The sequence below is a fragment of the Rattus rattus genome, chromosome 7 (assembly GCF_011064425.1).
Source record: "Rattus rattus isolate New Zealand chromosome 7, Rrattus_CSIRO_v1, whole genome shotgun sequence".
NCBI lineage: Eukaryota > Metazoa > Chordata > Mammalia > Rodentia > Muridae > Rattus > Rattus rattus.
In genome coordinates this window covers 42,318,165-42,330,860 of record NC_046160.1, presented here as the reverse complement: position 1 = coordinate 42,330,860, position 12,696 = coordinate 42,318,165, and the positions used below count along the sequence as shown (strand labels likewise).

General features: G+C 51.3%; 1 protein-coding gene across 1 annotated transcript in view; it reads right to left on the bottom strand.

The window, feature by feature from the left end:
* Positions 1–11,574: 11,574 nt before the first annotated feature.
* Positions 11,575–12,696, bottom strand: part of Eipr1 (EARP complex and GARP complex interacting protein 1) — a 43,022-nt gene continuing 41,900 nt past the window's right edge. Inside the window, exon 7 of the mRNA XM_032907565.1 lies at positions 11,575–12,142. Within this exon, the coding sequence (XP_032763456.1) occupies positions 11,968–12,142 (175 nt within the window). The 3' untranslated portion in view covers positions 11,575–11,967. The remainder of the gene's footprint in view (positions 12,143–12,696) is intronic.

Genomic DNA, 12,696 nt, shown 5'->3' with positions numbered 1-12,696 from the left:
CTCAGGGACCTGAGACTTCCGGTCCCTCCTTCATTACCATTTCCCTGGAGAAGGGTCTAGGCTGGTGTCAAAGGTCAGGGAACTCTGGGAACCTCACTGACATTAGGTGGAGGTCTTTTAACTACACAGAAACAGACACCAGCACTAGCTCTAGGAACTCCCTAACGGTGGGCATCTTAACTCCACAGCAGAGAAAGGGCCTAAGAAGTAGAGTCCTTAGCTCCATCTTAGAATCTTCTCTTGGCTTCTTCAGGACATTGCTACTACAATGGAGGACCTGGGCTGCCTTCTGCACCCTGGATGGGAGCTGATGCCTCTGCTTCCTAACCTTGAATGGCTAGACTAAACCATGAGCTCTGTAAAGGAAATATTTCATCTGCTTTTTGTCTGCAGCACTTAGCAGAGCACCGTGGCCCAGAATATACATGGTAAGTGAATGGTACTGAATACCACTTTGTGATGACTATAGGACAGAACATACCCTGGGAAACAATGCTTTGAGAATTACCCTGTTGCCTATTGTTTCCCTGTTTGATAGTCATCCATTAGACATTGCATTCTTTCCTAAAAGGTCTGGGCAATTTTGGAGGTAAATTGTCTCTTTGCTCTTCAGTAATGACATTTATCAGAGGACCGTGGCCCAGGCACTGTTAAACGCAAAAAATTCAATGATGAACATGAACCATGTTTCTGACCTTTAAACCTCTAACCTTTCAATATAAGCCCCAAAATGAGACTTATTTTTTTTCAAAACTAATATATTAACACAAAGTAGAAATACCAGTGAGCTTGAAGGGCTGGGGTGCATCTCAGGGGTAGAGCATATACCTTCCATATTAAAGGCTTCCAACATGAAAGGGCTGGGTGCAGACACACAGTAATGGAGCACACATAGGGTCCTGCTGTCTTCCTGGGGAGCACAAAGCCTTTGTTCTCATACTGACACTTCACTTGCTGCTCAACCCATCCCCTCCCCCAGCCTCACAGTCAGTGTGTGTGCCCTGGGTTAGAGTTCCCTTTCAAGAGAATGGGACAGAGCTATGAGAAGCAGATGGAGTGAGTAGAGAGAAGGTGCCCAGGGGATCCAGCAAGAGAAGATCTTCCTGGAGGGAACATGGTGCCAGGCCTGTTACAGGGGCTGTAGCCTCCTGGAAGCCATAATCTCTAATGAATGCCACAGAGCTGGCCAGCTGCCACAGACCTGTCCATAGAGTGTCCAGACATCTACCACTCTGTACTGATCATCGAATATGATTCTAACACCCACCAGGTTTTTTATCAAGCTCAAACCTGCTTCCTGTTAAGATTATTCATTAGTTTTCACAGATGTGTTTTCTTGAGCTTTGAATCCTGCACTCCAATTTCACTTCCATAGGAGTCTCTAACTAAGGTCACTCCACCCTTTCCTTGAACTATCTTTCCCCATCGAAGTCCAAACCATTTCAGGATCTGAATATGAGGCCACTCTACGCAGTACCCAGCTTGGGGAGGCAGCACAAGCTCCATGTATCCTGGACGGTGCTGAGCAGGGGTGCAGTGTGGAGGAGGGGGCCATCAGCTGGGCCAGCAGTTGGCAAGCAACAGTGGTGCTGTTACCTGGTCACTATGGTACCAGTGAATACGTATCAGTGAATGAGCGGTGCCATGGGTATGAGGACTAAGAAGGTGGACATGTGTGACCCATCTAGCTATACTTCAAGCTAGATGCCCTGTGGAATGGGTCACAGTATGTATGAGCTCAGTGGCACCTTGGGGCCAGCAGGGCTCTCCTGAGTCCCTGCTCAGAGTTGGACTCATGACAATCCCATGACTTCTATGCACATGTGCGATACACCAGCATGACCATGCACTGAAGCTCAGGGCACACATGGTGCCCACTGTCCAGGGTACCCCAAATCAGGCATCCATGCCTGCTGTATCATCACGAGGGGTGCCTCTTCCAGGAGCAGGCCTTGTCCACACAGTGAAGCAAACATTTTCTCCCTGCTCTCCCTCTCTCCTGTTCCCACATTTCTCTATCCTTTCTTTCCTCCTCCCTCCCTCCTTTTTAAATATGGAGCAGGGTATGGTAGCCCTCATATATTGTCCCAGCTAGGGTAGAAATTCTGGTTTCAAGTAATCCCTATTTCAGCCTTCCAGGTAGCTGGGGATACCGAAGCTGGCTTGAGTACCCTTGTTAGACCTCAGCTTTTGGCTTCAGAGGAAGGAATGTGCCCAGCACAGAGGAGTCTGCAACAGCGCAACAGGAGTGAGCGTCACAGGACAAAGGAACCTCTTTGCCTGTTACCTTTCCTAGCCTTTCCTCATTTCATAGCTCACCCCCAGCCTTCCTGAACCCCAGGCTGACGTGCAGCACACTCCCTCTGGAGTACAGTCTAGCTAACCTAGAGTTCAGCCACAGAGGGATCCTGGCAAGGACAAGAGCAGCAACCTCACCCAGGGGCAACCTGAGTGTCTCCCTGACAAGGCAAGGCCTTGTGCGGTGACGGTCAGTGCTCTGTACCCTGTTGCTTCCCTGACAGCATGCCACAGCAAGTCCTCAGGCTCCATGCAAAGGCTTCAGGATTGGCTACTCCTCAGCGTTTCCCATGTACCCGCCTCCTCTGTGTCACAGGCACTGTCTCTGAGTATGTCTGAGCACTGATGATAGAGCACTGACCAACTATTGCTGACAGCTGCCTGACAAGGACAAGACAAAGCTCAGAGGTGACCACATACTGGCCTTCCAGAGATGCTACAGGGGCCACTCTGACTTCTGAGGCAATGTAGCCTGTTCACTGGCTAAGGAGATGAGCCAGGGCCCAAAACCATGATAAAAGGGAGGGTGTGGGGCCAAACTCTTGTGAAGAGCTGCTGTCCCAGAGGACCCTACTGAAGCCACAGCACAGATATGGTCGAGCTTGTAGTGTTCTTCAGGGATTCACTCCATAGCTCCTTGTCTCGTCAAGGACGTTGAGGTCAGCACTGCTGGGTAGCACATTGCCTAAGTGTATCAAGTGCACCAGAGCACAGCCTCTCCCAGAAGGCCTGGTGGCCAACCTCACACAGGGCTTTGGGAACACCAGGCCCCTAACAAGTATCACAGAACTCCACCTTCACCTTCAGGAGAAGGGTCATGTGACCTTCGTTTTACGGCTAGAGACTCCTGCCCAGAAAAGTAAATTTGAAACCTGACCTAGTTCATCAGGAAGCCTCCCTACCAGTCAAACCCAGACCCCCAGCATATCATACCCACCTGACCCACTCCACTATCAATGCTGAAATTAAAAAAGTAATACAGGGCAGAGGGTTAAAGACACAGAGTCACCTTGGACAATGCACACCTGGGCCCACTTTCATGGGGGACCACAGCCTGGCCTATGTTCAGGGTATGACACAGTAGGATCCAACGCAGGGAAGCCCTGTCCTACTAAAGCTGGTCTAGCCGTCACCCAGTAAAAATGGTTTTAATGGCTTTCACCTAGTGTGTGCTACCAATGTTGAAATACATGCCTAGGACTGAGTCTGATGCACACTTCTGGGAGGCTGAAGCCAGAGAAGCCAGAGGCTATTGTGTGGAATGCTCTTCCTTGGGATTGGCTTTCTGCCAATAGTGCCTTCTCCCCTGGCCCCTGCACTATGGGTTCAGTCCTTAACACCTGCCCCACTCCCACTCTACCCCCGACCTTAACAGCTACACCAGTCTGGGATGTAAGCCTCGGCCCTCCCCACACTCTGCAGTGTAGCCAGCTCTGAGATGGCAATAGAAAGACAATTCCACCACAAGCTTTTCCATACGCTTATTAAGCAGCAAGACACAACAGGGCATGAATTATTATGCAATAACTCGTGCCTGGAAGCCATTTCAGACGCAGAAGTCGGCGGATTCATCATTATCATATATTTGGTTCTATTTTTCTCTTTCGGGCTATAAAAAATCATGTCTAAATCTCCTAAAACCATCATAGTTACATCAAAAAGTAGATTGGGCTATCAACTTCGACAGTTTAAGATAAGCCGGGTGCTGAGCAGGAAGCATTCTTTAGAGTTCTTTACTTAGGTCTGGGTTCTGTTACTGGGAGATGATGATAAATATGTGATTTCTGACTCCTACTCCTGCTTTAAAAAAAAAAGAATACAGCAAAAAAAAAGGAAGTCCCCAGTTAAGGGAGCCAGGTATGCCTCTGAGATGCCGTTGCCCACACCCCGCTGCCCACACAAGGCGAGCAGCATGCTGCAGGGCAGGATTGTGGTAAGAGGGAGGCCATTCTCCCAGGGACAAGAGATCGTGGAGACAGCCTCAGTCGAGGAGCTGCTATAATGGATGGATGGGTATGGGATAGCTCAATGCTATTCCGTGTCCTCATAGGAATATGGACATGGCACCTTGCCATCCCTAATGAAGAACGGACAGCAATGACAGGCTGCAGAGTCCCTTAAAGAGACTTGAGGGAAAACTCAGGATTCTGTGGCCACCCTTTCCTGGGACATTAACGATGGCCTCAGGCCAGCCGGAGGGAGGTGCCACCAGCAGCCTGAGGTAGCTCATTACAATAGACACCCGGCTGTAGGCTCTGGCTTAGGGCCCAGCTGCGGGACTCATTAGTTACATCGGAGAAATCAGTGATGCTGGAGAAATTTGAGTTCGAGGCCCCACCCATCCTGTGCAGAAAAGTGCCTTCTCCATTGTTCCCAGGGACAAGGCCAGTGTCACCTGGTGGGGACGAGTGAGGTGGCTGGAGCCTCAGATGGCACAGGCTGCTTTGGTTTTCAGCCCCCAAAGCTGGCAGCTGGTTACATCCTCTTCTGAACCTTGGCTGCTCCTGCAGTTACCTCAACAGTGTGCACTCCAGCCTGCCAGCCACCAGCACCTCCTCGGTATCTACACTGGCATCTACTCCCAGTGCCTACCTACCTCAGCATCTACCCTAATGTCTACACCCCGCTACCTACCCTAATATACCTCAATACCCACCCCAGAACCTACTTTATTATCTGTGTTAGTAACTGTCTCAACACTTATATTAGTGCCCACCCTAATATCTCTACCCGAGTACCTACTCTACTGCTTAAAAAAAAATACAGCAAAACAGAGAAGTTCCCAGTTAAGAGTACCAGGTATGCCTCCAAGGTGCCATTGCCCGCACATCACTGCCCACATGCTGCTGCCCACACAAAAATGCAAGCAGTATACCCAATACCCATCTCACTACCTAATTATCTGCACACAGTACCTGCCGGAATATCTACCCCAGAATCCACCCTAATGTCTTAGTGTCCCCCTAGCAGTTACCCTAATACCTATACCCCAGTATCTGACCTATCATCCCTATGCTGCATTATCCACTCCACTCAGGACCTGCTCCAGTGCCCCGTGAGTCCCCCCACAAGGCCAGCAGCCAAGACATGGGAAAGCACTGAGCCTTAGGGTCGAGCAGGCTGGCTGCTGCTGCTGCTGCTGCTGCTGCTGCTGCTGCTGCTGCTGCTGCTGCTGCTGCTGCTGCTGCTGTGCCTTAGCTGCCCCCAAAACCCTGGCTCTTCATCTGCCAAGTCTGGGAGACTGTTGCCAAGAACACCCTGAGACCAACAGGAATCAGGAACTGTCCATTGCGATGAACACCGCGGGGACTCCAGTCAGAGGGGCTGAAGGGCATGGCACGACCTGTGTACCTCAAGGCCATGCAGCTGTCGTGAACAGCACTAGGACAGTGCTGAGTGTCTGGCTTTGTGTGTTTGCTGACACCTCAGGAGCACAGAGCACCAAGAGTGAGCTCATGCACCACACCATCACTTACCATGACAGGTGGGCATGGATCGCCAGCTGCAACTGTCACAAAGCAAGAAGAGCTGAAAGGTGAGCCGGAGGTGGGGTGATTTGCCCAAGTGCTCCTAGCTCCAGCTCTCTGTGTAATTGGTCCGGAAGGCTTTTAACAATTACTGATAGCTGCAGACCTGCAGACCTCAAGAGCAGCTCAGTTATTTTCTGCATCAGAGCAGTGACCAAGCCAGCCCAGAAAGTATAGCCCCTTAATGCTGAGACCATGGTAGGGGCTGGTGGGTGCCCTGACAAATGTGTGCTGGGTCACACACAGCTATTTGCACAGCACTACACAGGACCAGAGGGTGGTCTGCACTGACCCTAGGGAACCCTGACCAATGTGGACCTCCATGGTATTTGTGTAGAAGGGCAATGCCCCCACAAAAGCCATTTCTCTGCAGGCTCTGAGGCACCGCACCAAGGAACTGCCAGGCATGAGCGAGAGAACTAAGAATTATGGCCATACGTGGCTTTAAATCACAGCTTGGTGACAGGCATTCCAACAGTGATCCATGAGCAGCGGTACGGGTCTGCATGGCACGGCCTGTGGTGAATCCGTGTGAGCTGGTGACTTGGGTAGGGCCAGGGTGCTCCCTCCTCTGCTGAGCTTCTACTGGAGCCAGAGGACTGGCTCTGCTCTGGAGAGAACTAAGACACGGCTGTCCTTCCGTGGTAACCTCATCATGCTTTCTTTGCAACAAAAGCCAACAACCAGAAGCAGATCGACACTAGCCTGTCCTGACAGCCCTGCCTATAGGAACACGGAGGCCGGTCATGCAGACAGCTCTGATGGGCAGGCAGCGTGGTGCTATGAGGTCAAGGTGCTCACTCAGATTGTCTCACCATGTCTGGCCCGCCCTCGGTCTTCACCCAAGAGCCAGAGTGCATCCTGGCCATGTGTGTGCCTGTCACAGGCTGTTGTCATGTGCGTCTCCTTCAGTGGAGGCAAACACCCAAGTGAACAGAACGGGGACTGTGATTTCGTTTCCCAGGCGAGGAGACGCCTCCTACGCGACTCGGAGCTTATCTGAGAGGCAGGCTCCAGACCAGCAAACTGCCGCCCACCTACACACGTGGCACTTCCTCAGGAACCGAGTGAGGAGGCTCTTTAAGAAACAGATTTGGGATCTGCTCTTCTTCAATGAAGATGTCCATTCCTCTTAGGGAAGCTCATCCACCTCCATATACTGAGGAAGGGCTGGGGGCCTTCTGGACATTAACTATCTCAAACATGACTAGGAGAGCAAGCCCACCTGTGCACCTCACGAGCATCCTGCCTGAAGGGGATGACTTGCCCCTTTCCCACCTACAGTACCACAGATAATGGTTCACTATCCCCCACTTCCCACCCGGGTTATGCACCTCGCTCATGCACCCTATGAGCCAGGCACCACATGTGCAGTATCTTTAGTCGTCCAGGTGCCATCTGAGACATGAGTGTGCTTTTAAGGTGACTTTTATCAACCCGACCCAGAACGGAACACTCTAGCTTCCCAGCTGCTCCTGTGTCCCATCTTAGGTCCACACTGGTACCAGGCCCTGCCAGTGTATGTATCCCAGCTTCCAGATACCTCCCACCTTGTTGCCTGCATGCATGAAGGATGACCCAGTATTGGTCAAGTGGGCTGCTGCTCCTCTCCTCCACCCTCAACTTTTTTCCATTAATTTATTTATTCATGTTACATCCTGATCACAGCCCCCACCTCCTCCTCTCCTCCCAGTCCTGCTTCCTCTCACACCCCTCTTCCTCTGTCTTCTCCTCAGAGAAGGGGAGCACCCCTGACATGGGGAATTCCCCATGCTGGAAGTCTCTCAAGCCACCCCTGCCACCCCTGCAGCACCGCCTCACTAACACTTAGCACGGCTCAGGGTGGTCTGGGTCTCACACAGCCCTGGGCCACCTCGCCTGCAGCTGGTCATGTCTTTGCACTGCTTGTATCTTTCTGCTCAGGGGGAAGAGTACCAGTCCACCACATAGGCGGCTTGTGTGTGGAAGAGTGGGATCTCTGTTGGCACAAACCTGCTGCTTGCCTCTCAGCCTCAGTAGCCTCAGGAACAGTCTATCAGGTCCCACTGAGGCCTGCCTTGCTAAAGGCATCCACATTGCTCTTAGTTTAGCAGAACCCAGTGTCCCTCAGTCTGGCAGACGCAGGCCACTGAGGGCATCTGTGAGCAAGGCACGCAGAGCACTTTCAGTATAGCCCCTCATGGCAGTTTCCATCTGAAACCCTTAAGCACAATGCCATCATGGTTGCCAGATGAACCTCTTATGCACAGAAAGAAACCCAAACCCATTAAGGGTCATGGAACCCATATTGCTGCCCTGAGAGTGGTATGCCCACCCCTCTCCCAGCACAGACCTGACAAGCTAACCTAAAATCCCCACACACCAAATCCTGCTCACATTCATTCATGCTGGCCCTACTTTGCTCTCTTTCACCCTGGCCCAGAAGACTCAGAGCTGACTCTTCTAGGCTCTTCCTGACCACTCCCTCTTCTGTGATGGCTACTTCCCTGGCCTGCAGAAGCTCTGGCCTCAGAGATGACAGATAATATTACATGATTTCTCTTCCTCTCCCTTTCCCAGCATGGGACATCTGACTCTCTGGGTAGTGCTGTGTCTGGGAAGGGCTTTTCAGACAAGAAGACGCTGGTCTTCGGAAAGGTGGCTGAGGGTAGAATTCAGAGGTGCTCCTGCAGATCTGTGATGGTGAGGAGACTAGGAAAACAGCCAGGGTCCCACAGGTGTAGCTCTACCCTGGTCACTCCAGGGATGTCAGGGGGGTGAGGAGTGGGGCGCATCTCAGGTGTAGATGAAGGGGGTCAGCATGCCCTTAGAGGCCTTAGGAGCCCTTGGTACTACTGAGTTTCAGACCCTCACTCAACAGTACCCTCTGCTCCAGATGGGGACCACAGAGTTGGACATCCTCAAAATGTCAATCATTGAGGAAGGCATTTTATACTTGAAGAAACTAGATGAAGAAAGATGGTCAAGATCAGACCTTCGTGGACCTAGCAGCTGGCCAAATGGATACCCAACTGCCATGCCTCACCCTTCCCCTGCTCTTGTCTACCCCCTGCTTCTCCCAGTCTTACACTAGCCTGTACTAGGATTCAAAGTATAAAGCAGTTTTCTCTTTCAGTTGTTTTCTGGACACAGGGGTGATGGGACTACTGGAGGTCCGGCAGGACCCTGGTGTTATGGGAAGCAGAAAGCAGGGCTCTCCCATAGGGGTTAGAGAGAAGAGTTTCCAACCTCCTCAGATGACTGAAGCAGCGATGGGAAGCTTCAGGCTGAGGATGGAGACCCTTCTTCTCTGACCTACCAGAGATATGGGGTCTTTTTGTTCTTCAGCCACTGGCCCCAGACAGGTATGGCTTTGACAGGAGTAGTAACTAGGGGACTTAGTCCTTAGGGAAGTGGTCACAGGATCCAGAAGGAGGCTCCAGGAACTCCGATGTTCTGGAAAATAGCCCATAAGGTCCAAAGGAATTTTTAAGAGATGGAGAAGAGTGGAGGGGAAAGAGGAGGAGCAGACAAGTGGGACCCGGTGCGGATAAAGGAGCACACAAAGGAGAATGTGCAGTAAGGGATGCTGCGGTGCCTGGACGTCTATTTGAGAAGAAGTAAAACCATCCCAAATGGACCCAGGAAGTAGATGTAGAACCACGACACATTCAGAAGAAAACACTGGAGAGTATCTTGGTGGGTTGATCAGGCAGGTTCAGACCATAAGGGAAAAGGCTAGGAAGTGGGATTTCATCTTCTTCTTTTTCCCCTGTAAGAGATGCTGCTCAGCAAGCAGCAAGGTGAGGAAAACAGAGGTCATTTGAAATTACAAAGCTGATAAGGAACTTACACCCAAAATAAGGAACTGTCGAAATCAATACTAATTAAACACACAATTAATTACCAACCAACTGAATTTACAGGCTTTGCCTCCTGAGCTGTGTAGCGGGGGCGTGCGAGTTCTGCAGTGTATGGGGCTGAAGCTGTGGGTAGGGCAGGCTCTACAGGGAGGGGAAGCCATGGAGCCTGGGAAGTACTAGACAGTGTACAGAGTTAATGCACAGCTACCATGGTCCCTGAGATTCACTATTTGCTTGTTTCTTTGACACAGGGTCTCACCATGTATCCCAGGCTGGCCTCAAACTCATGGCAATCCTCCTGCTTCAAGCTGAGTGCTGGGACTACAGATATGTTTATTGCACCTGGCCCTGACATCTATTTCTACTTGGAGTAGCACCAGTGAATCTGGGAAGGGCCAAAAGAAACACCCAGAATTCAGGGCCGCAGGGTCACTAGGTAGCCCTTCAGCTCAGGGGTTAACTCTCATGTGCTTCCAGGGGGGACATGGATTTGGTGACTGCTCCCAGAGACCAGGGCATGCATTTAGGACAGCTCTACTGTTCCACTACCAATCACAAGCCATAGATGACCTTTGATGGGAATGTTGCAACTGCTATGGGTCCCCACAGTAGAGAGTGGCCTGCAGGTAGAAGCAAGATGCCCTGGCACAGCTACCCAAGCATGATGCTCTATGAAAGTCTCCAGTGAAAACCATTACATAGCGAGGAGGATCCAGACAGCCATGGGAGGAGCTGTGAGCCTCAGACAGCAGGGAAGAGTCTGTGGTTTGACAAACTATTTTGCACTGTAAAGATCCATAGAATGTACTGCAAAGGTGACATCAGCCAGCAGTGTAGTGAGCATGTCTGTGCACAGCATCTGTCCCTGCCTGTACACAGGCACCAGATCCAGGTCCAGGACGTGACCTCTGGGCGCGCAATGTAGGTCATCCTGAGGAAGCGAGTGCTCCATTTCCCAGGTGTACAGTTATGTCAGGTTAGGCTTCAGACTGATGCAGAAGTCTGATGGACAGGCTGTGGGACTAACTGGACCACCCCCTCTTCCATCTCCTCCCCTGACAGGCGGAGGGGGGGGAGGGTTGGCATCTGAGTGAGGAAGCAGTGCCTGCAGGAACAAACGGACACCCTGTCTACTGCCAAGGTGACTTCTGAGAAGTGATCCTGTGTCAGATATACAAGAAAAGGCTCCAGGACCCATACAAGAGGAAAGGTAGGTCAGCAGTTTCCAGGGCTCCCTGGGGAGCTGCTGGTGGAATGTGCTGCTGGTTGCCCATGGTGACTCTACCCATTCCTGACTTCTGACATGACAGAGACCAGCAAAAGGCAGGCCGGCCAGTTTGGTTCTACAAACAGAAGCCAGGATGTCCCATAGGCAGAGTGAGTCCCACTTTACTAAACGTGCTGGGCAATTTTATGTCTTGGCACAAGCTAGAGTCATCTGAGAAGACGGAACATCAATTAAGAAACGTCTCTAGAAGATCATGCTATGGGCAAGCCTAGAAAACATTTTCTTAATTAGTGACCCTGGGCTGGTGGGCCTGGGTTCTATTAGAAAGCAAACTGGACAAGTCAGTAAGCAGCACTCCTCCAAGGCCTCTGCATTAGCTCCTGCCTTCATGTTCCTGTCCTGACTTCCTTCAATGACAAAGGACAATGAGGAAGTGTAAGCCAAGTAAAAACCCTTTCCTCTGTTTTTTGGCCATGGTATTTCATCATAGCAATAGTAACCATAACTAAGATACAAAGTGAACCACTAACATCCCAGGCTCCTGGGGCTGGGCCCTCATCCACCTAGGGCCAATAGTACACAGGAACCTTGCCTGAGGGACAGCACTATGGGGGAGGGCACACCTGTCCACAGGGGAGGGCACACCTGTCCACAGGAGAGATAGAAAATACAAAGAGCCTACTGATTTCCTCAGTGGGGCAGGGAGCCTGAAAGGACGAGGCTGTGCACATCCCACTGACTTTATTTCAGTTTGTAATCTCATGACAACAGGAAGGCGGAAACACACTTTGGAAAAGTTAAACTCCCAATACCCTTAAGACAGCAACCAGAAACCGACCAGAGACTGGGCAGCCATCAATTCACACAGGAACGCTGTGTCCAGTATGGCTCCCTCCCATGCTGAGCAGTGTGCTGACAACATCAGATGAGCTGCTGGCAGTAGCTCCAGTCCTTAGAGCTCCTGGAGAAGCAACGCTGGTTCTCCCAAGGAGGGATGTCTGTGAAGGGAATTACCTCGTAGCCGCAGATTTCTGAGAATTTGCCAAGTACCAAGCAGCAGTGCCATGGGCCACTAGAGCAGTATGTGGTACTTCAGTGCCCTGGGGACTCTGTTGATAACCAGTCTCCCGTCGTAACTCAGGGAAGCAAACAGCCATGGGTCAGCTGAGGCCCAATCCACAGCATACACGCTGTCCTCATGTTCCTCATAGGTGGCAATAACGTTGTCCTGAAGGGGTTCCTTACTCCTACAGCCCAAGAGATAGAGACGAGTGAGTTACAGAAGATACGACAGTTCACAGAGGAAAACAGGGCAAGAACCATCTGCAGCCTATGTGGGCCAGCAAGCTGAAGCTCAAGATCCCTCATGACAGCTGTGGGGACAGGGTACAACCTGTAGATTATAGACATCATGAGTGCCTTGTTCCCATCTGTGGGACTGTGGGTTCCTGGGGTGATCATCTGTCGGGTGTATTATGGGGGCCCTGTGAAGGGACCAGGACACTATGTCTAGTAGAGAATAACAGTGAAGCTGCTAGCATGTGAGCCCAAAGGACACTGAAAGCAGCCAGGCTAGTCCTTGGCTGCACAGAGTAGCCAGAGTCTGGCTACAAAAGGCTCTGTCTAGGATCTCAGCTGAGGCTGCCCAAGGCTCTAAGAGGAAGGTTTTGTTCAGGTATGTAGCCTACCTGGGTCTGGTACTGGGTGAGACAACACCCTCTCCCTACATCCTTAGATGTGAGCCCAAGTAGTCCTCATAGAGAATCCAGGGCTGTACCATTCCTAAGGAGCAGGCCTCCTG